Source organism: Nycticebus coucang, chromosome 24 (genome assembly GCF_027406575.1).
Source record: "Nycticebus coucang isolate mNycCou1 chromosome 24, mNycCou1.pri, whole genome shotgun sequence".
NCBI lineage: Eukaryota > Metazoa > Chordata > Mammalia > Primates > Lorisidae > Nycticebus > Nycticebus coucang.
In genome coordinates, this window is record NC_069803.1 from 11,747,400 (window position 1) to 11,772,065 (window position 24,666).

At 42.6% G+C, this 24,666-nt stretch overlaps 1 protein-coding gene across 2 annotated transcripts in view; it reads left to right on the forward strand.

The window, feature by feature from the left end:
- Positions 1-1,913: 1,913 nt before the first annotated feature.
- Positions 1,914-24,666, forward strand: part of PPP2CB (protein phosphatase 2 catalytic subunit beta) — a 30,471-nt gene continuing 7,718 nt past the window's right edge. For both annotated transcript variants that reach the window (XM_053578204.1, XM_053578205.1), the window contains exons 1-3: positions 1,914-2,403; positions 20,119-20,328; positions 23,017-23,190. In XM_053578204.1, the coding sequence (XP_053434179.1) occupies positions 2,302-2,403; positions 20,119-20,328; positions 23,017-23,190 (486 nt within the window). In that variant the 5' untranslated portion in view covers positions 1,914-2,301. The remainder of the gene's footprint in view (positions 2,404-20,118; positions 20,329-23,016; positions 23,191-24,666) is intronic.

Here is a 24,666-nt window from a genome sequence, read left to right on the forward strand (position 1 = left end):
CCACTGACTGAGCCACAGGCGCCGCCGGTAAAAGGACTTTTAATGGGATTGCAGGATCAAATGGGAGGTCTATTTTGAGTTGAGGATTCTCCGTACTTACTTCCAAAAGGGTTGTATTAGTTTGCAGTCCCATCAGCAGTGTAAAAGTGTTCCCTTCTCTCCACATCCATGCCAGCATAATTTTAATTCTTTATTCATTATCAGAAAAGATTCTTATGTAGAATTTCCTGTGGCAATTTCAATAATACTGTTTTCACATTCCACATATTAGAAGGTATTTGAACCAGAAATCAAATTTTTTTTAATCTTTTGAGGACTATGATGGTATAGAAGAATCTTTTGTAGATTAATATAAAATATAATTTTTTTTTTAGAGATGAGGGTTTCATTTTATCACCGAAGCTGATCAGGAATTCCTGCCTCAAGTGATTTTCGCGTCTCAGCCTCCTGAGTTTAATATTTTTAAATGGCTGGGTGCAGTGGCTCACACCTGTAATCCTAGCACTCTGGGAGGCCGAGACGGGTGGATCATTTGAGCTCAGGAGTCTGAGATCAGCCTGAGCAAGAGTGAGACCCTGTCTCTAAAAACATTAAAAATTTTAAAAAGACAATATATATTTAAAAAGGCTAGTCAGTTGTGTAGAAACAAGATCTAACATGGGATCTGCTAAAGTTAACAATTTTAAAATTCTTTGACCAAAAGGAGAGAGTTAAGCAGAATAAAAGTAAGAACACTTCTGGGAAACGAAATTTAGAATTGGCCTACAAACCTAATGATTAAATGCAGTTTGGCATGATATGTAATTAGCAAGGATTTCAGATTGATTATGTTCTGCAGGAGAAAACAGACACAGACATACACAATTTCTTAGAACTCTTTTCCTCTTCTCCAGGGAACTTCAGGTTTTGCCTGGGAAGATGGTTTAGAATGCAGTCCAAATGCCACCTACCGAAACGTTTTAAAATTGTTCCGTGGGAGGGATGAGGCAATTAACAGGTTGCTCCCATAAAACAGGCACTTTTATTTATTTTTTTTCCTTCTAAGAACCTATGTGAGAACCAATGAACAGGCATTTTTCAAATGTAATCCTCACAACCCGAAGACGTAGGCCTTACTGCTTTTTTTTTTTTTTTTTTTTGGCCAGGGCTGGGTTTGAACCCGCCACCCTTGGCATATGGGGCTGGTGCCCTACTCCTTGAGCCACAGGCACCGCCCGGCCTTATTGCTTTTGACAGATGAAGAATCTGAGGTTTCAGGAGGTTTGGTGATCACCCAAGCAGGGACACAGGAAGTTGGCAAAGCCTGCGCTCCGGAGCAGGACATCGCCTCCCACTTGGGTTCAGCTGCAGTAGTGGGTACCGCAAATAGAGGCAGGACGGTCCTGTAGCATTTGCTCTACGAGGTATCTGGCAGCTAGCAGCTGCTCGGTAAGTATCTGTGGAATAAACGAATCATAACTAAACATTGCAGAAAACACCGATTTTCATTCGCCGCGCAATCATTTCATCTTTCTAATGCTGAAAGGGAGGATTCAACGTGTTAGGGCCCCACAGCTAGAGACAAGGCTAGAAATAATTTCTTCAATTACTGAATGCTTGCTCTGGGAGAGTGCTAGAACTCTGGGAAGACAATGTCCTGGGAAAGCCCGAGCGGTCCCAATTCCCTGTCCAGAGTGCTGAAAGGCACTGCAGGAGGCTCAAGTGAAGACAAAGTTCCCCCGGAGGCCAGAACATAAAAGGATAGCCAGGAAAGCTTGGTCTGGGGGCCTTGGGTGGGATAGGAGGAGACAAGGGAAGAGGGAGGAACGATCCTTGCCCTCGGGCCGTTTTTCCGCCGAGCCACGCGGGGGTGCTGTTTGGCTTCTCGCGTGAGCGTCGTCACGGCGCCGCCAGCTCACCTCCTCCCGGCGGAAATGCCCGGCCGATGACGGAAGCCCGGAGAGAGGGGAGAGAAAGAACCAGAGAGAAGGAGAGCGAGAGCCGACAGAGGCCGGCGGCGGGAGGCGGCGGGTAGTGGGCGTCTGGTGGGAGCTGCGCTGAGAGCCGGCGCCTCGCTCGCTCCCTCCTCCCCGCGCCCTTCACCGGCTCGCGGGACGCGCGGCTGGGCGGGGGTCTCCTCAAGGCCGCGCGCTCGGAGCCGCCCGCTGGGCTTGGGCGGGGCGCGGGACTAGCGACCGCGTTCCCCGGCTCCCTCCCCTCCCTTGGGAGCGGGCGGCGGCGGGAGAGGGGAGCAGCGTCCGGGGCCGGGGCGGGTGGGGGCGGGGAGGGGGGCGGGAGGCGGCGGGAAGGGATCGGGCCGCCATGGACGATAAGGCGTTCACCAAGGAGCTGGACCAGTGGGTCGAGCAGCTGAACGAGTGTAAACAGCTTAACGAAAACCAAGTGCGGACGCTGTGCGAAAAGGTAAGACCGAAGAGAGGACACACGCGGAGCGTTGGGAGGGTGGGGGCGGGCCGCGGCTTCCCCTCCGCTCCCGGATCCGCTCCGCCCGGTGCCCGGCGCAGCCCTTCGGGGGCCTACGGGGCTAGGGCCGGGGCCGAGCGGCTCATTCCAGGGGCCCAGGGCTTTGAGCTGCCCCGGGGCCTTCGCCCCAGACCCACCGCATGCCCACGGCCGGACGCTCCGAGGTCTGGCTTAAAGGGTCCGCGGTAGCTGGGCGGAGTAACGTGGCCCCGAAACCCGCGCCCGAAGTTTGGTCGGGGTCGCCTAGGCTCTCCGAGGGGGCTAGGTCACTCCAGCTTTGCATGTGTGGACTGGCCACAGTTGCGCTTTAGAATGCATGAAAATTAGTGCAACGCAGACTCTAGTGCACCGAAAATTAACGCGGATGACGTAAATATTAATTTGTTAATAAACATAGAATTTTTCTCAGGTGAATGGGGCCCTTCAAAAAGCACTGGCTCAGGGCGCATCAGCATTTGTTTGTACTGAGGTGGGCGTAATGGCAGACTGTGATTTTTAAAATAGAGGTTGACTTTGGTGGAAACAGATGGTGACCAGTCTGAGTGGGTCTTGGAAGTAAGGTGTTGATTTTGAGAAACAAGAAAGCAAGTCCGAAGTTTGGGAACACTGCCTGCTTGAAATAATAAATGGGGTATGTGTTCTCGTGCAGGATAGCACTTTTCAGAAAGTTATCTTCCAAAGAGTAGTAAAACGTGCAGGTGACTAATTGTATGAGTCATTTTTGACTGTGTGGTCGGAGCTTTCTGAATTCTGTAGCCGTTTGTTTTCTTAACCACTGTAATTATTTCAACCTCTCTATCTTAATTAGAGTCTTCATTCATCTTTTATAATGTAGTTAAATAATTTCTATGTATTTTTATGTTGGAAAGTCCATTTGAAGTCCATGAAAGAGGACCGAGGTGATTTTAAGCCATAATCTATAAACTTTTGTCAGAATGTTTTACAGTATCCCGGATGTACCCTAGAGAAGGAAAGGTCTTATTGGTCTTACTACTAGGGCACTCTTAAAATGTGGAACTTAGTTAAAATAGTATTTTTAACAAGTGTAATGTTTTCCAAGGCCTTTATATGTTAAATACACATATCTGTTTGTTAACGCAGGAGGATTTCTGTAAATAGAACTGCCAAACAAGTGGCATTTTTCTCTTTCAGAAACTCTTTACATGTATCTTCAATGGGCATCCACTTTTCTTGGGATAACTTATAATTTCATGAGTCTTAACACCGTAAAAATCTCTCCAGCTCTAGCTTCAAGTGAAATGTGCAATTTTGAAATTAGCTGAGTCAGTTAACCTTATCATGAGCATTAGACATGAAGTGACAGAAAAAGTGGTAGTTGAATTAGTTTTTTCTTCTGACTTTCTACTGATTTAATATGCATTCCTGGAGAAGAATAACAGTGTTCATTCTTTTTGTATCACTACTGTCCTTTGAAATAATTACATTTTAGCCTTATCAATCACTGGGGGAAGCTTTCTGTATTCATCAAGAGAGTATTTTTACTTCAGCTCCTAAATCAATTGGACTAACAATTCCTAGGCCTTTATAGGTATGTTTAAGTTTATATTTTGCACTTATTTCTTACCCATGTTTTCTTTATATCTACAAAACATGGATTTGGAAGTGAAATTCGTTTATCTTTGTCCACTACCCCCTTTGATGGAATTACCAGAGGGATGGAGAAGTGCCATAGTATTCCTTTCTATTCTTTAGGGCCATGCTTAGTTTTGCAGCCCTCTTCTCTCAATTTGGCATACCTTAGTGATACCCACATGAGTATGTGTGTACTGTATATTTTCATTGTACATTCTAACCTTAGTCCTTAGTTGCATTTTACATCCCTACCCTCCTCCTTGGTAACAAGTGTAGGGTTCAGCCTGTCTGAATGAAAATCTTGCTCTACAGCTTGCTACCACCTCTGACTCTTTATCTGTGAGAAAAGGATAATACTTATCCATCTTGGTTGATTATGAGTATTAAATTTACTACCTATGCAAACTTTTGACAGGAAATAAGCACTTAGTGAATATTAAATGAAGAAAGGCTAGGTGGGTGCGGTGTCTCACACCTGTAATCCTAGCACTCTGGGACACCGAGGCAGCCAAGGTAGGGGAATCGTTTGAGCTCAGGAGTTTGAGACCAGCCTGAGCAAGAGAGAGATCCCATCTCTACCAGAAATCGAAAATTAGCAGGCGCCTGTATAGTCCCAGCTACTCCGGAGGATGAGGCAGGAGGATCTTAATTAAAGAGCCCAGGAGTTTGAGATTGGAATGAGTTGTACTCTAGTCTGGGAGACAGAGCAAGATCCTATTTAAAAAAAAAAAAAAAGGCAAAATAAAATTTTTTGTTTGTTTTTTTTTTTTTGAGACAGAGTCTTAAACTGTCGCTCTGGGTAGAGCACTATGGTGTCACAGCTCACAGCAACCTCAAACTCCTGGGTTAAGTGATTCTCTTGCCTCAGCCTCCCAAACCGCTGGGGCAACAGGTGCCTCCCACAACGCCTGGCTATTTTTGGTTGCAGTTGTCATTGTTGTTAGCTGGCGGGACCAGTTTGAACCCACCAGGCTTGGGGTGTGTGCCTGGCGCCATAACCACTATGCTACGGGCACCGAGCCAAAAAAGGCTAAAATTTTTATCTGGTTTTAAATGTTATCCATTCTCTTCTCTTTGGGAAAGAAATGCAAAATAAATACATGTGTTTACATAACTTTTATGTATAGTGGCTATAGAACCCTGAAGCACAAAGCCAAACCTAACTAAATAAATCATCTTTTTAAAAAACTTCTCATGACTAGATTTTTGGGGTTTTTTGTTTGTTTTTTAAGACAGAGTCTCACTGTGTTGCGCGAGTGCTGTAACATCATCCTAGTTCCCAGCAACTTCTAACTCCTGGATTCAAGCGATCCCCCTGCTTCAGCCTCCCAGAGGACTGGCATTATAGGCATGAGCCACCACATCAGGCTGGCCTTGTTTAATTTTTGTAATAACATGACTTTTTTGAATTCTGGCTCGGTGCTTGTAGCTCAGTGGTTACGATGCCAGCCATATATACCCGGGCTGATAGGTTCAAGCCCGGCATGGGCCTGCTAAACAATAATGACAACTACAATTTAAAAAAAAAAAAAAGCCAGTTGTTGTGGCAGGTACCTGTAGTCCCAGCTACTTGGGAGGCTGAGGCAAAAGAATCACTTGAGCCCAAGAGTTTGAGGTTGCTGTGAGCTGTGACACCATGGCACTCTACTGAGGGTGACATAATGAGACTCTGTCTCAAAAAAATAAATAAATAACATGATTTTGGGGATTCTAGTGGAAATACCACTCTATAGAAAGTTACATTATATAGAGGTAGTTTTCCCCTTAAAATTATATTCCTATTTTAATTCGGATTGCCTGAAAACTGAAGGAGTCAGCTGAAATCAAGAACACAGTAGTAATAGTAAAGGCCTATTTTGAGGTATTGGCAAAAATAAAATCCATCCTAGTGCCAATGGGTGAATGACTACAAAAATTAAAAGTATAAATGATATGGTAATGTATGGCTTTTGAGGTTAATTTCTGCCTAGAGAAAAGTTGTTTGAATAAAATTGTAAGGCATGTATTCTGAGAAGATTAGCTTTTAACAATAAATTAGCGATCTACTTTTTGAAGCTAATTGTAAATTTGACTCTGTGTGTTGAGAAATTACTTCTGTGATTCGTTCCTGCATCAGCAGTGTGCACAGTTATTTTAAGATTAGTGTGCCTATCCTAGAATGGAAGGGGCTTAATGGAAAAAAAAAAGGTAACGTGCCTAGAGAGCTAGTCTGGTGCTGCTGCTCAGGACCCTGTGTGACTAGAATTAAATTTAACTGTCTCAGTAAAAATTTTAAGCTTTTTGACCTAATTTTGTTTTATAACTGAAGAACCTTGTTGATGATACTTTAGGTAGGGAAAGAAATTTAGGCAGGTGGTACGCTGGCAGATCTTTATTATGATGATTATAAAGTGAAAATTTTTGAGGCTTGTGTAGGAATACAGATATTTACATTTTATATGAAACTGATGGCAATGTTTCTGGCTCCCCATGTCAGCCTTGAAAGAAGCAGAAACGTCTCTAGGATATTGCTTTACTCGTTCTTTTTTTTTTTTTTGCTTTACTCATTCTTGATGGTAAATTCCTGAATGCCCAAAACCATCTTAATGAAGATTAGATCAGGGTAAAAATGAGTGATTTTTGTGAGCTGAGAAAAATCTTTTAGATTACTCTCTGTGATAGATTGCAGCTTAAAAAAAAAAAAAGTGGTTTTAACAGCCCAAAAGCCTAACTGGTGCTTTCAGTTTCCCTTGAGCAAGGATTTTTGGCCAGCCTTGGTGGTCCGTTGATAACATCGAAATTCAGTGATGTGAAAAACAGCTCTTTTCTTTCTTACTATAACAAAGAATGACGAGATTACAGTGGAATATGAGGTTACCATTGGTGGCCAGCCTTGGTGGTCCGTTGATAACATCTGAAATTCAGTGATGTGGAAAACAGCTCTTTTCTTTCTTACTATAACAAAGAATGACATGATTACAGTGGAATATGAGGTTAAGACCCAATTCTACTGACTGAACAAATACTGCAGTTGTTTTCCATGCTATCCAAGCCAGCTTCTTTTAAAAGACAGGTAAAAGAACTAAACCAAACTATAGACTGGCACAAACTATTGCCATTGACTACAAAGCAGACTGTGTTAAATCACCATTTCTCAGTTTTATATATGATATGTAAAATAGTATGTGTGGGTTGATAAAATGAGGATATTTACATTATGAAATTTCATTGAATAGTTTTATTTGTGGTATATGCCTTGTATTAATGATCTGGGAGAAATTTTTCCTTCACGGTCTTTTCTTCAGAACAAGTGCTATGAAGGACTTGGTGAATGAAGTCCTTTGATAAAAGGAAACCAAAATGCCAGAAATTGACAATAGACTTAATGCCTGATTAATTTCTCTAAATCTAACTATTTTATGAGTTTAGTTTTTTCTAAGAAGAATGGTATTAAAATCACTGACATAATCTAATATGTATGAGATGTGAGTCTACATTAAATTAAATAGAAATTTTTAATTGTTTTGAATTGATTTTCTTCTAAAGTAAATATAGTGAAATGTAAAAGTATATCTTCAAGGAAATATAGTGAAATGTAAAACCTAGTCTAAGTTGTTTAAAGTAACGTGCATGAAGATGTCTTTTATGTCTTTTCTTCCCTCTATGCTCTTTATTATTAATGACCAAACGTTATCTAATATTAACTAGATGTTATCTTTCAAGTCTAAATTTCTTTTCTTTTTTCTTTTTTTTTTTTTTTTTTGAGACAGAGTCCCACTTTCCTGCCCCTGGCAGATGGCCATGGCGTTATAGCTCACAGCAACCTCAAACTCTTGGGCTCAAGTGATCCTCAGATTCTCAAGTAGTGGGACTACAGGTGCCTGCCACAACATTATGCTAGTTTTTTTGTTTTTAATAAAGACAAGGTCTCACTTCTACTTAAGCTGTTCTCCAACTACTAAGCTCAGGCAGCCCACCCACCTTGACCTCTCAGAGTGCTAGGATTACAGGCCTAAGCCACACATGCCTGCCCTGCCTAAATTTCTTTAGTAAGCCTGTAAACCCTCAGAAGGAAGCCTGTACATTACAGATTCCTTTTCCTTTCTAGGGAAAGGGAAAGCTGAAGCTTACACTTGGTTTGCTGATACAGCCTTTGTATTTTAGGCCTTTTTTCATTCCTTACAAACTATTCTTTGAGATACTTTTGCGATCAAAAGAATTAAACAATCTTGAGGTACAACCTGAGATTACTGGCATGTACTGTAATAGCACTGAGAAGTATTACAATCGAAATGAACAAAATTCCTTTGAAAATCTAGTAAGTGTAGCTGGGCGTTGTGGCTGGCGCCTGTAGTCTGAGCTACTCGGGAGGCTGAGGCAAGAGAATCGCTTAAGCCCAGGAGTTGGAGGTTGCTGTGAGCTGTGTGAGGCCACGGCACTCTACCGAGGGCCATAAAGTGAGACTCTGTCTCTACCAAAAAAAAAGAAAATCTAGTAAATGGATTCTTTTTTTGTTTTTGAGATAGAGCCTCAAGCTGTCGCCCCCGGTAGAGTGCTGTGGCATCACAGCTCACAGCAACCTCCAACTCCTGGGCTCAAGTTATTCTCCTGTCTCAGCCTCCCAAGTAGCTGGGACTACAGGCGCTCGCCACAAGGCCTGGCTATTTTTTTGGTTGCAACCGTCATTGTTGTTTGGTGGGGCCTGGGCTGGATTCGAACCCACCAGCTGAGGTGTATGTGGCTGGTGCCTTAGCTGCTGAGCCACAGGCACTGAGCCAGTAAATGGATTTTTTTTTTTAATTTTTTTTTTTTTTTTGTAGAGACAGAGTCTCACTTTACCGCCTTCAGTAGAGTGCCATGATGTCACAGGACTCACAGCAACCTCTAGCTCTTGGGCTTTAGCGATTCTCCTGCCTCAGCCTCCTGAGCAGCTGGGACTACAGGCGCCCGCCACAACGCCTGGCTATTGTAAATGGATATTTTATACAAAGATAATTATTTTAAGAATGGGTAGGAAGGTAAATTTTTTTTTTTTTTTTTTTTTTTGAGGCAGAATCTTACTTTATTGTCTTCGGTAGGGTAGTGTGGCATCACAGGTCACAACAACCTCTAAATCTTGGACTCAAGCGATTCTCTTGCCTTAGCCTCTGGAATAGTTGGGACTATAGGTGCTCCCCACAACGCCCAGATATTTTTTCTTTTTTTTTGAGACAGTCTTTATTTTTTGGTTGTAGTTGTCCTTGTGGTTTGGCGGGCCCAAGCTGGATTCGAACCTGCCAGCCCTGGTGTATGTGGCTGGCGCCTTAGCCGCTTGAGCTACAGGCGCCAGGACAGAGACAGAGTCTTACTATGTCGCCCTTGGCACAGTGCCGACGCTCAGCTATTATTTTAGAGATGGGGTCTCAAACTGGTGAGCTCACCTCAGCCTCCCAAAGTGCTGAGATTACAGGCATGAGCCACCACACCCAGCTGAGAAGGTAAAATTAAGTGTCCTTGCCTCTTCATTCTTAGAAAAAACTCCATTTGAACTGACTTTTTAAGCACAGAATTGGGCTTTTCAGTCTCAAGCTGTTGCTCTGGGTACAGTGCTGTGGCATCATAGCTCACAGCAACCTCCAACTCTCTGGCTCAAGAGATCCTGTTGCCTCAGTTTTTCTATTGTTAGTGGAAACGAGGTCTCACTTTTGCTCAGGCTGGTCTCAAACTCATGAGCCCAAGTGATCCGCCCACCTTGGCCTCCCAGAGTGCTAGGATTATAGGCATGAGCCACTGGGCCTGGCCCTTGTCTTGTTTTTATTAGCAAAAAAGGTACTTGTTCTGGTGGGAAATGAGGAAGAAAAGAGAGGAGTGGTTAATTGTGGTCTTATGTGCCAGGCTCTGGTCAAGGTGCTGGAGGTTCAGCTGGGAAGAGAAGAGGGGACATGATAAGCAGATGTAACAGAATGCCAGGCAGTGAGCAATTCTTGCTAGGAAGAAAAAGCAGAGGACAAGGGAGGGGGAGGGGTTAAAATTCAAGAGGCTCTTTTAATTGGATAGTTGGAGAAAACATTCCAAATTCTTCATAATGTGATTTTATTTTTGTAATCAAAAGGAATTTTGCGAGAGTTAGAGTTAGTAGCCACCACTATCCTCACCTCTATCATAAACTTCAAAAGTTTAGTCATCTGTGAATTAGAGGGTACACTCCTGAAGGCTGTCCTTACTTCTGACACTAATTGCAAGGTCAGTGTATTCCCTAAACCACTCTTAGGTTAATAGTTCACAGGAAGGACTCAAGTCACTAAAAGCTGTGAGACTCAGTGATTGTGGTTTATTACAGGGAAAGAATACGATTCAGAATCAGCCAAGAGAGTAGACACATAGGGCAGAGTCCAAGAGGTGCTGAACAATAGCTGAACCAATACCAGGTCATACCCAGCATAAATCACGTTAACTGTCCACAGGTCAAAGGCCTCAGGCAAACACACTCTATATCGGGCCTGGCATTCCTAGAACAAATGCCAACCCTCTATTTGGGTGAGGTGAATTCTTTACTACACAAACTTTATTCCATAACAAATTCTAAGTGACAACAAATTTAATAAAAATACATGGCAAACAATACCAAAATACATAAAGAAAACATGGGTAAATTCATCAATTTATAGGTGCGAGGGTTTTTTTCTTTTTTTATTTTTTTAACGAGGGTTTTTTTCTAATTGAGTTGATATATTCCTTTTTGTTTTAATTTTGTACTGTGTCTTGATTCTATAAATGATTTGAAAATTGAAAGTTAGCCATTTTTAAGTATTTAAAATATTCTTTCCTAGTTTTTTTTTTTGTGTGTGTAATTTTTACTGAGTTTTAAAGTGTTTATGTAGTCTGATTGTCCATCTTTTCCTTAAAGAAAAGGAAATTAAAAATTCGGGTTCCTTAACTCCATTCCAAGAAACTGCATTTTAAAAAAGCATCACAGGTATTCTCATGCGGAAATTCCAGATCGCAGTTTGAGAAATGTTACTTTATGATATGCGATAAGATTCAAAGTAATATTTTATTATAGAACAAGAGTAGCTTAAACAGTGCTTACCTTCTCATCATATGATGTATAAGATGGAGAGTGCATCTTTTTTATTATTTATCTATGTTGCTAAGTACCTGACTGTCTATTTAGAGTCTGACAGTGTCAGTGTTCCCACAGTCAGCTATTCTGTGTACTTTTAATCTGAATTTCATTTCTAGCCTTGGCAGTTTTCACTTCTTTGCTGAAATGTCATTGTTGGTTAAACCCCTCCTTTGAGTATCCATTTTTGGAAAATATCACATGGATTTATTACTGCAAGATGAGAAGGCAACACAAGCACTCATTTTGCTATTTGCATGCAAACTTAATAATAGATGTAGAGTGATGAATTGCAGACTTCGAAAGAAGTGTCATGATTAGGTATTAATCATCATGCACACCAATGTATGTACTTTATAAACTGGTATCAGTTTTTTACTTCATATCATTACTCACAGTTTTTATATACTGTGGTAACTGAAATTTACACCATGTTGATGGGGGCCTGGTGTTAATTTAACTGTAATAACTGAAATTCATGTAGATAGGAACTATGCAAATTTGAGAACTGCTTATATGGAAGTGAAATGATTGAGTAGAATTCAAATCTGCTGATAATTTTGTTGTAACTCCATTGGGTGACAGTATTTCACATTTGGTTTTGGGGTTTTTGGTCAGTTTTTTTTTTTTGGCCGGGGCTGGGTTTGAATCCACCACCTCCGGCATATGGGACCGGCGCCCTACTCCTTGAGCCACAGGCGCCACCCGGTCAGTTTTTTTTTTTTTATTGAGATAATTCACATGCTACACAAGTCACCATTTAAAGTATATAATTGAGTAGTTTTTAGTTTGACAAATACCACCATTGTATCTCTGACAAATGGCATTTACCATCACTACACTTTTCCAGCTTAAACTTGGTCTTACCTGTATCCCAGAGAAAATAAAACTTTAGGTTCTGAGTCACATTAAAAACACTCATGAGAATAACATAATAGAATCATAAGGTGAAGAGTCAACATACCACTCCTGAGACTTCTGTCTGTAGAAAGATCTTGTTGCAAGGTTTCCCCTTGCCAGGTATCTGGAAACTCAGATTTGGGGGGGGACTCCCACTATTCTCCGTTAAGAATGGCTCAGTGTGCCCAAACTGTTTATGCAAGCAATATAATGCTTGCGTTTTGAGAGTCTGGGATTTTGGTACATACTAGGCAGAGTATACATACACCAACAGCCTTCAATTACAAATCTTGGGCACTGAGTCTTAACTAACGTGCTTCCTTGGTAGACAGCACTTCAATCCTGAGACTCTATTGGGAAGAACTCTTTATTTGTTTGTTTATTTGAGATAAGAATCTCACTCTTTAGCCCCAGGCAAGTATGCCATGGCTGTCATACCTCACAGCTACCTCAAACTCCTAGGCTCAGGCAATCCTTTTTTTCTTTTTCTTTTTCTTTTTTTACAGTTTTGGCCAGGACCGGGCTTGAACCCCCCCTCCCCCCACCCCTGGTATATGGGGCCAGCGCCCTACTCCTTGAGCCACAGGCACCACCCATGCTTAAGCAATCCTCTTGCCTCAGCCTCCCCAGTAGCTGGGACTGCAGTACAGGCATGTGCCGCATGCCTGGCTAATTTTTCTATTTTTAGTAGAGAGGCTACTTTTAAAGTAGCAAAAGATTCAACTCTTGCTCAGGCTGGTCTCAGAACTGCTGAACTCAGGCAATCCACCCACCTCAGCCTCCCAGAGTGCTGGGATTACAGGCGTGAGCCACCACACCCGGCTAGGAGAGAACTCTTAGAACCTTGCACCTCATTTCCTCAGGACTTTGCCCATTTGCAAAGTCTGGCTAGTAAAACATATCTATGAGTATGACTATATGCTGAATGCTGTGTATGACTATATTCTGAGTCCTGTTCCTGAACCTGAAGGTGATCTTGGGGACCCCTGGCATACAAGAGTTTTTACATTAAGTATTATAAATATCGGGGCCAAGTGCGGTGGGTCACACCTGTGATCCCAGCACTCTGGGAGTCTGAGGAGGGTGGATCATCTGAGCCAGAGGGAGTCCTCGTCTCTAAAAATAGCTGGGCATTGTGGGGGCCACGGCACTCTACCGAGGATGACAAAGTAAGACTCTGTCTCAAAAGAAAAAAAGGAATTATAAATATCAAGATAGGTGCATTGGCTCATTGACAGCAGCCTGGGTAACATATCAAGACCTCCTCTCTTTAAAAGATATATGTAGGTTCGGCACCTGTGGCTCAAGCGGCTAAGGCGCCAGCCACATACACCTGAGCTGGCCGGTTCGAATCCAGCCCCGGTCGCCAAACAACAATGACGGGTCCAACCAAAAAATAGCCGGGCGTTATGGCAGGCGCCTATTGTCCCAGCTACTTGGGAGGCAAAGGCAGGAGAATCGCTTGAGCCCAGGAGTTGGAGATTGCTGTGAGCTGTGATGCTACAGCACTCTACCCAGGGCAACAGCTTGAGGCTCTGTCTAAAAAAAAAAAAATATATGTGTATGTATATATTTTATTTCTGTGTATGTCAGATGAACTGTACACTCCTGCCGACCTAACACATTGTTTTCCCGAAGGCTAGCAAAAGTGAACTTACTAAAAGAATCTAAATAAAGGGGTTAATTACAAATCAAGTGTTTAAAAATATTAAGAGTATTTGTAGAGTGGAGATAAAATATACTGGGGAGATGGGGAGTGGCTCATACTCCCTGACAAGAGTACTCCCTTCACTTTGCTGTGGATAAAAGCTAAGGAAATATTACTGTAAAGCATACACATTTGTTTTCTATATTAATTTGTTTGGTTTTGAGACAGAATCTTACTTGTTACCCTCAGTAGAGTACCCTGACATCACAGCAACCTCAAACTCTTATGCTCAAGCAATTCTATTGTCTCAGCCTCCCAAGTAGCTGGGACTACAGGTACCCAGCACAACTCCTACCTATTTTTAGAGACGGGGTCTTGCTCTTGCTCAGGCTGGTCTTGAACTGGTAAGCTCAGGCGGTCCACTCACCTTGGCCTCCCAGAGTGCTAAGATTGCAGGCGTGAGCCACCATGCCTGGCCTAGATACTTTTTTTCAATTTTCAAATTTTTTATTTTTTATTTTTTTTTCAGAGATAGAGTCTCACTTTATCACCCTTGGTAGAGGGCCATGGCATCACAGCTCATAGCCACCTCCAACTCCTGGGTTTAGGCGATTCTCTTGCCTCAGCCTCCCCAGGAGCTAGAATTACAGGCAAATACCACCATAGTCAGCTCTGTATCATACATAACTCATCTACATTGTTTTGTAGAATCTGTGCTGGATTAAGAACCGTATGTTCTTAAAAGGACAGTTGAATTGGATGATGACATTTTGGTGCTTTTTATTGCTGTATTTAAAAATAAGAGTGTAAGTGGTAGTAGTATTCAGTGAAGCAGATATCCTTTTTTGTGTGTGTGATTTTTGGCCGGGGCTGGGTTTGAACCCGCCACCTCCGGCATATGGGACCGGCGCCCTACTCCTTGAGCCACAGGCGCCGCCCCAGATACCCTTTTTAAACTTGAAACTCAGCCGGGCACAGTAGTTCATAATGCTATCACTCTGGGAGGATTGCCTGAGCTCAAGAGTTCAAGACCAGCCTGAGCAAGAGTGAGACTCCAGGCTGGGCTCCTATGGCTCAATTGGCTAAGGCACCAGCCACATACACCTGAGCTGGCAGGTTTGAATCCAGCCCAGGCCTGCCAAACAACAATGGCTGCAACCAAACAGACAGTGGGAGGCGGAGGCAGGAGAATCGCTTGAGCCCAGGAGTTGGAGGTTGCTGTGAGCTGTGATGCCACAGCACTCTACCCGGGGCAACAACTTGAGGCAATGTCTCAAAAAGAAAAGAGTGAGACTCCGTCTCTAAAAATAGCCAGACGCTGTGGTGGGCATCTGTAGTCCCAGCTACTTGGGAGGCTGAGACAAAAGAATCACTTGAGCCCAAGAGTTTGAGGTTTCTGTGAGGTGAGACTCTATGGCCCTCTACCAGGGGTGACAAAATGAGACTCTGCCTCAAAAAAAAAAAAAAGCACTCCACATTTTATTTACTTATTATTATTACTATTATTTTTTTAGAGACAAGATGTTGCTTCGTGGCCCAGGCTGGCCTTGATTACATCCTGCCCCTGCCCCCGCCCCCGCCTTAGCTTTCTTAGTAGCTGAGACCACAGGTACACACCACCGTAACTGGCTAAGCATTCATTATTTTAGATTAACAAACTGATGGATACCCAGTCTAAATAAACCGAAGAGTATAAAGGCCTTGTTTACACAATTAGATTAGAACTGTGAAGAGAACTCCATGTTTTCTGGAAGACTTTTGTGCATATAATCTCGTTCTAACTATAGCCCAGGAGAAGAAAAGCATGGGCTTAACTCTTGGGAAATCTGCTGAGGTCATTAAAGCAGAAAGGGCATTTGTTAGAAGAGCATGTGGTAGCCTAGAATCAAGAAAAACTGAGGAATCAAACTCTGGATATTTTGCATATATTAAGAGGAGTTATAAATACAGTCAAAATCATACCTTACAAATACTGTAGAATGCTGGAGAGAACACCTCTGTTGGTATAGAATCTGCCATTGTCCCTGCTGTTTAGTTAGAGTCACTTCAAATTGAAAATCTGGACTAGGTATGTCTGATTGGCATAAATTAATCTAGGGATAGAGTAGCTTTCTTTGTTATTCCTATAGTGTACCAGTATATACAAACTTCATTGTGATTTTGTTTCTAGAATAATACAGGTAAGTATCCCTCCTCTCAAGAATGTAAGACTGTGTGTGTCATGAAATTCAAAATCCATGATTTTAAATGCTCTTTAGATTATCAAATCACAGAAAGGGTAGAGAATGTCCCTAAAATTCTACTCTCCTACCAGTCTTACATGTCATCTACTGGTTCTACTTGAAGCTTCATCTTGTATGTGTTTTACTGCTTTGGTTTCTTTGCTGTAACCATATTGTTATTTCTGCCTTTCATTTTGCATGTGTATATTAGTCCCAGTTCTTGTATCTTCCTTGGCTTCTTGTTTTTATTTTTTCATAGACCTGGGAAATCCAAGTAGCATATTGGAATCTTGTACATATACAAGTAAGTAGGCCCAAAACAAGGCCTAAAAGACTCTTCTGGTGGATTGATGGGGAGGTACATGTGCTTTTTATCATATCTGTTTTACTTTTGAGGTCTTCTTTATTCTTTCTGATTCTAGGGTCTTTTTCCTATTAGGCAAAGTTGCTAGATAGATGAGCTATTTTAACGAACTTGAATTTTTAAGAACATTTAATTTGCCAGTATGTATACATAAATTCTATACTCTAGGCCACCCAGGGGTATAACTTTAATTCTATAAATGTAAGATAATTAAAGAAAGTAAAGGTTGTCCTGTGAATTAGTATAAGAATGTGTTTGTTGGCTCGGCGCCTGTGGCTCAAGCGGCTAAGGCGCCAGCCACATGCACCTGAGCTGGCAGGTTTGAATCCAGCCCAGGCCCGCCAAACAATAGTGACGGCTGCAACCCAAAAATAGCTGGGCTTTGTGGCAGGCGCCTGTAGTCCCAGCTACTTGGGAGGCGGAGGCAGGAGAATTGCTTGAGCCCAGGAGTTGGAGGTTGCTGTGAGCTGTGATGCCACGGCATTCTACACAGGGGACAGCTTGAGGCTCTGTCTCAAAAAAAAAAGAATATTTGTTTACACAATTTGAACAGCCTAAGACTTTGTGTTTATTGAGGTTATTTTTTGTTTCTTTGTTTTTAAGAGGCTGGGCCTCTGTCACCCCAGGCTAGATGCAGTAGTAGCTTGATATAGCCCCTTGCAGCCTTGAATTTTTTTTTTTTTTTTTTTTGAGATGGAGTCTAACTATGTTGCCCACGGTAGAGTGCGATGGCATCACAGCTCACAGCAACCTCAAACTCTTGGGTTTAAGTGATTCTCTTGCCTCAGCCTCCCAAGTAGCTGGGATCACAGGCGTAAAAAGAAAAATTCTTTTTTTTTTTTTTTTTTGCAGTTTTTTGGCTAGGGCTGGGTTTGAACCTGCCACCTCCGGCATATGGGGCCGGCACCCTACTTCTTTGAGCCACAGGCTCCGCTCTAAAAAATTCTTTTTTAAGCAATGTGGGATCTCACTATATTGCTCTGGCTGGTTTCAAGCATTCTTTTTTTCTTTTCTTTTCTTTTTTTTTTTTTTTTTTTTTTTTTGAGACAGAGCCGCAAACTCTGGTGCCCTGGGTAGAGTGCCCTGGCATCACAGCTCACAGCAACCTCCAACTCCTGGGCTGAAGTGGTTCTCTTTCCTCAGCCTCCCAAGTAGCTGGGACTACAGGCACCCGCCACAACACCCAGCTATTTGTTTGGTTGCAGCCATCATTGTTGTTTGGCAGGCCCGGGCTGGATTCGAACCCACCAGCTCAGGTGTATGTGGCTGGCGCCTTAGCTGCTTGAGCTACAGGCACCAAGCCACATTGACCTTGGGAAATAAGTTTGATTTTGGTGGTTTTTTTGAGACAGAGTCTCACTTTGTTGCCCTCAGTAGAGTGCCATGGCTCATAGCTCACAACAACCTCTAATTCTTGGGCTCAAGTGATTCTCTAGCTCTGGATTAGCTAGGATTATAGGTGCCCACCATGACACCTGGCTATTTTTTTCTATTTTTAGTAGAGATCTCAAACTCCTGAGCTCAAGTGATCCACCCCCTCTGCCTCAGTCTCCCAGATAAATTAGGAAATAAGTTTTTTTTTTTAAAGACAGCATTTGGGGGGGTGGACAGAGGCTTGACTGTCTCCCTCAGTAGAGTGCCATAGCATCATAGCTTACAGCAGCCTCTAAACTCTTGGACTCACACAGTTCTCTTGTCTCAGCCTCCCAAGTAGCTGGGACTACAGGCACTGGCCACAATGCCCTGCTATTTTTTTAGAGAAGAGATCTTGTTCTGGCTCAGGCTGATCTCAAAACTGAGAGCTCAGGCAATCCACCCACCTCAGCCTCCCAAGTGCTAGTGTTGCAGGAAGACGAGGCCCAATGGAGAGAAAGAGCACCCAAACACCACGGTTAGGAGAGGAAGGGCTTTTATTCACCAGCCGGGAGCTTATGGCATAGAAGAATTCCAATTGGCTGCACTCCCTGACTGGCTTGGTCTTTCCCTTTTTATTGACAGTCAGAAAGTTCCACCCCACAGGTACCTTTCTCATTGGCCAGGTTGAATCAAGAGGGAGATGCTATTCCAGCACCTACAGAACTACAGGATTTCACAGAACTTGGAAATTTCCAAGTTTCAGGAAGTTAAGTTTACAAATAGCCAACAGTTGAGTCACCAGGGAGAGGACCCTGCAGGTGTATCCTTGTGGTCTCCTTGAGAAGACCTGTTCTCCTAGATCTCAACCTTTTCCGGTATCCTCTCTCACTAGGATTACAGGCACAAGCCACTGCACCCAGCCAAGACAGCTTTTTTGAGATAAAATTTCTATACCATACAGTTTGCTTATTTAGAAAATATAATTCTGGGGGAGGGGAAGAATATACAGTTCATACTCAATACTAATGCGAAGCCAGTAAATGATCTAATACATGCCCACCCGAGAGAAAAACTAAATGCAATTCAGGATGGAAGCCAGGTGCAGTGGCTCGAGCCTGTAATCCCAGCACTCTGGGAGGCCCAGTTGTGTGGAGTGTCTGAGCTCAGGAGTTCAAGATCAGCCTAAGCAAGAGTGAGACCCCGTTTCAAAAAAAAGCCAGGCATTGTGGCCAATACCTGTAGTCCCAGCTACTCAGGAGGCTGAGACATTGAATCACTTGAACCCCAGAGTTTGAGGTTGCTGTGAGCTAGGATGTCAAAGGGTGACAAAGTGAGACTTTGTCTTAAAAAAAAAAACAAAACCCAGAATGGAAGGGAGATTGGTGTACTCCCTCTTAATGGGCACAATGTGGGGGTATACAGCACACCTCCTGAGGGCGGGGCATAACTACAACAGGGATTATACATAACAAATGCAAACATTATAACCTAATTCTTTGTAATGTCATATTAACGGCTTTTAGTACATTCATATATGTGCATCCATGGCGGTGTTAGATTATATTGCCCTCAAAAGTAATGTCGAACCCTCCTGTCCGCTCCCCTGCTTTAATCTACTTTATGCCTCTGGAGACAGGCCTGTTCTGCACATGTCATGTAAATGGATTGGTGTGTATGTGACCTTTGTGACTGGCTGCTTTCCCTTAGCATGATGTTTTCAAAATGGTAGAAGGTATCAGTACTGCATTTATTGCTGGATAGTATTCCATTTTATACATACTCTATATTTTATTTATCCATCAGTTGGTAAACATTTAGCTGGTTTCCACTTTTTGACTATTATGAATACCGTGAACATGCATAAACACATTTTCATTTCTCTTATGTATATTCTTAGAAGTGTGATTGCTAGATCCTATGATAAGTCTCTTTAACTTTTTCAGGAGCTGCCAGGCTGTTTTCCACAACAGCTCCACCAGTTTATGTTCCCTCCAGCAGTATATGAGGGTTCTAATTTCTCCACATTCTTGGGGGACACTTGTTATTATCTTTGTTATATAGCCATTCTAGTAAAGTGGTATCTCATTGTGGTTTTTGTTTATGCTTTTATGGGGCACACTTCAAGTATTTATCCCTCAAATTTTCTTTTCTTTTTTTTTTTTTTGAGACAGTCTTATTATGTTGCCCTCGGTAGAGTGCCATGGCATCACAGTTCACAGCAACCTCAAACTCTTGGGCTTAAGCAATTCTCTTGCCTCAGCCTCCCGAGTAGCTGGGGCTTTAGGCGCCTGCCACAACCAGCTATTTTTTGGTTGCAGTTGTCATTGTTGCTTGGCAGGCCGGGGCTGGGCTCGAACCTGCCAGCTTCGGTATATGTGGCTGGCACCGTACTCATTGAGCTACAGGCGCCAAGCCTCAAATTTTCTTTTAATAACGCTTTTAAATTTGCGATAGAATCACTTTTTAATTGTTGATTTCATTTTTCTAACAGGCTAAAGAAATTCTAACAAAAGAATCAAATGTGCAAGAGGTTCGTTGTCCTGTTACTGTTTGTGGAGATGTGCACGGTCAATTTCATGATCTTATGGAACTCTTTAGAATTGGTGGGAAATCACCAGATACAAACTATTTATTCATGGGTGACTACGTGGACAGAGGTTATTATTCAGTGGAGACTGTCACTCTTCTTGTAGCATTAAAGGTATGTTAATGAAATTCAAATTTCTTTTATTTTTCATAAGCTTTAAACCAGGTGAAAGGCAGGTATGGCAGTATTGCATATCATTTGTTCTATTTTATCATCCATTCATTTTATAGCCCTAAAAATAATAGTTTTACATCTTTTTTTTTTTTTTTTTGAGACAGAGCCTCAAGCTGTCACCCTGGGTGGAGTGCTCTGACATCACAGCTCACAGCAACCTCCCAACTCCTGGGCTCAAGCAATTCTCTTGCCTCCGCCTCCCAAGTAGCTGGGACTACAGGTGCCCAACACAACGCCATCATTGTTGTTTGGCAGGCAGGCTGGATTCAAACCTGCCAGCTGTGGTATATGTGGCTGGTGCCTTAGCCACTTGAGCCACAGGTGCCAAGCCTAGTTTTACATCTTTTTTCTAGAGAGGTGAGAATGATACATTGACCTCTCCTGCCTATTTCTGGTAAATGTATCATTCTCCTGGGTCATAGCTGAAGTCTTGCTATCATATTGGACTTAGTCACTTATCCTTAATGTTGAGCCATAAATATGTATTTTCTTCTTTGTTTTTGTTTATTTGTGTATGTGTGTGTTTTGTTTTGTTTTTGAGACAGGATCTTGCTCTGTCACCTGGGCTAGAATGCAGTGGCATTGTCATAGCTCACTGCAACCTCAAACTCCTGGATGCAAGCGATCTTGCTGCCTTAACCTCTTAAGTATCTGGGACTACAGGCATGTTCCACTATGCGTTACAAAAAAACTTTTTACTTACTTATTTATAGAGACAAAGTCCCTCCCTTGCTCAGCCTGGTCTCAAACCACTGGCCTCAAGAGATCCTCCAGCCTAGGCCTCAAAAAGTGCTCGGATTATAGGCATGAGCCACCTTCCCCAGCCAATAATCTTTTTCTTTTTTTTAAGAAAGTTTATTCTGGCTGGGTGCTGTGGCTCACACCTATACTTCTTGCACTCTGGGAAGTCAAGGTAGGCAGATTGCCTGAGCTCAGGAGTTTAAGACCAGCCTAAGCTAGAGAGATTCCATCTCTAAAAATAGCTGGGTTGGCTCGGCGCCTGTAGCTCACCAGCCACATACACGGAGGCAGGTGGGTTAGAACCCAGCCCAGGTCAGCTAAACAACAATGACAGTTGCAACAACAACAACAAAAAATAGCCGAGTGTTGTGTCAGGTGCCTGCAGTCCCAGCTACTTGGGAGACTGAGGCAAGATAATCACTTCAGCCCAAGAGTTGGAGGTTGCTGTGAGCTGTGACACCACAGCACTCTATCTAAGACTACACAGACTCTGTCTCAAAAAAAAAAAAAAAAAAAATAGCCGGACCTTGTGGCAAGCACCTGTACTTCTACTACTAGGGAGGTTAAGGCAAGAGTACTGCTTAAGCCCAAGAGTTTGAGGTTCCTGTGAGCTATGATGCCACAGCACTCTGACGACAACAAACTGAGATGGTGTCAGAAAAAAAAGTTTATTTACTTATTTTGAAAGCAAAGTCTTACTGTCTCCAACAGAATTTAACTCCTTCCTTCTTTCCTCCCTTCCTCCCTCTCTCTTTTCTTTTTTGAGACAGAGTCTAATTTTGATATTCTGTAGTGTTTTTTGTTTGTTTTTGTTTTGAGACGAAGTCTCTGTCTCGTTGGCTCAAATGCAGTGACATTATCATAGCTCACTACAAACTCAAATTCCTAGGCTAAACTGATCCTCCTACTTCAGCCTCCTAATTAGCTGGGACTACTGGTGTGGGCCACCATGCCCAGTTAGTTCTATACTTTTGAAGAGATAAGGTCTTGCTCTTGCCCAAACTGATGTCAAACTTGTGAGCTCAGGTGATTCACCCCCTCAGCCTCCCAGAGTACTAGGCTCAAGCCACCACACTAAGCATGTTTAACACTTATCTTGTTAATTCCCTACTCTTAAACTAGTCAGTGATTGTATGTTGCTTATAGACTCAAACTCAAATTCCTTGACTGGTTCCCCTTCAGTCTAACTTTGCTGGCCAATTGTTGGTAGTGTAACTCTGCCTCCCAAGTTTTTTGTTTTTTTTCTGAGACAGAGTCTCAAGCTCTTGCCCTGGGTAGAGTGCCATGGTGTCACAGCTGACAGCAACCTCAAACTCTTGGGCTTAAGCGATTCTCTTGCCTGAGCCTCCCAAGTAGCTGGGACTATAGGTGCCTGCCACAACACTTGGCTATTTTTTGGTTGTAGTTGTCATTGTTGTTTGGCAGGCCCGGGCTGAATTTGAACCCACCAGCTCCGGTGTACGTGACTGGCGCCCTAGTCACTGAGCTATAAGGCACCGAGCCTGCCTCCCATTTTTTTCTGCCAGGCATGGTGGTCCATACCTGTTATCCTAGCATATTGGGAAGCCAAACTGAGGAGTTTGAGCAAGAGCAAGATCTTATTTCTACCAAACAAAATAGAAAAACTAGCCGGGCACTGTGGTGGGCACCTGTAGTCCCTGCTACTCGGAGGCTAAGTTAGGAGAATCACTTGAACTCAGGAATTTGAGGTTGCTGTGAGCTAGGCTGACACAAGGCACCTAGTCTAGAGTAACACGCTGTGTCCTAAAAAATTTTTTTGTTTACTAGTGGCCAAAAGAGCCATTTAAAGAAGTGGGTGAGAGGATAATGTACTTGACAGTAGCAGAAATGTGTTTATACCTTGGGTTTCTTTTCCTTTTCTTCTAGGTGCGTTATCCAGAACGCATTACAATATTGAGAGGAAATCATGAAAGCCGACAAATTACCCAAGTATATGGCTTTTATGATGAATGTCTACGAAAATATGGGAATGCCAATGTTTGGAAATATTTTACTGATCTATTTGATTATCTTCCACTTACAGCTTTAGTAGATGGACAGGTGTGTATATGTGTGCTTATGTCTTGGGGGGTGGTAAACAAAGGAAAAGGTTTACTATCAGTATATAATACATAATATGTGTTTGTGCATCCTCTTGACCTTTCCTGCCTTATTCTCTTATATTTAAAATTGCAGAACTGGGAATTGGTTAAGTTTCATGTACATTTATTTAAATATATAAATAAGGTATAGCTGTAAATATGGAAGAGCTTAGTATATATCATAAGAACAGGTACTGCTTTATTTCAATAAATTTGAAAAGCTGGTCAGGCGCAGTGGCTCACACCTGGAATCCTAGCACTCTGGCAGGCCAAGTGCTAGAAGCTAGTGCTCTTGCAGGCTGGTCTTGAACTCCTGAGCTCGGCTTCCCACTACAGTAGGATTACAGGTATGGGCCACCATGCCTGGCAGGTGAATTGCTTGAGTTCACAAGTTTGAGATCAGCCTGAGCAAAAGCGAGACCCCGTCTCTACTAAAAATAGAAACACTGAGACAAGAGGATCACTTGAGCCTGAGTTGGAGTTTGCTGTGAGCTATGACGCTACAGCACTCCACTGAGGGTGACATAGTGAGACTGTCTCAGAAAAAAACAACAATAAAAACATTGAGAAGAAAAAACATTGCTGGGTGTGATGGTGCACATCTGTAGTCCCAACTACTTGGGAGGCTGAGGTAGGAAAAATTGCTTCAGCCTAAGAGTTCAGGAGTTCAGGTTTACAGGAAGGTGTGAAGGCACCACCTTAACACTCCAGCCTAGGTGACAGAGCAAAATTCAATCTCTTTAAGGAAGAAAAAAAAAAAAAAAGGAAAAGGAAGAAACAATATTGGCATGATTGTGGTATCATTAAAAATAGAGGTCATGGCTCCGCGACTGTAGCTCAGCTGCTAAGGGCACCAGCCACATACCATTGTCATGTAAATGGTATGATTAGAAAATATATACTTAGAAAATCTGAGAAAACCAGAAAAAAATTTATAACCAATAGTAGTGAGTGAGTGTTATAGTGAGTGTTAGCTATAAGAGAAACAAAAAATTTTATTCATTGCAATAAGGTATACATCTGTGCACGTCTGTAGTTCCAGCTGCTCAGGATGTTGAAATGGGAGAATCATTTGAGCTCAGGAGTTTGAGGCTATTGTGCACTACTATTCACCTATGAATAGCCACTACACTTCAGCCTGGGCAATATCACAAGACCCAATCTCTTTTTTTAAAAAAAAAAAGAGTTGGGCGGCACCTATGGCTCAAAGGGGTAGGGCGCTGGCCCCATATGCCGGAGGTGGTGGGTTCAAACCCAGCCCCAGCCAAAAAAAAAAAAAAAAAACAAGAAGAAAGAAAATGTAGTGTTAGGACATATGGATGGGGATCCCATTCACCAGAGAAAGGGGGAAGACATTTATATAATACCTCGGATTATGAAAGACAAAATGGAAGAAACAGATCTAAATGTTAGCAGTTTCTCTGACAATGCATTT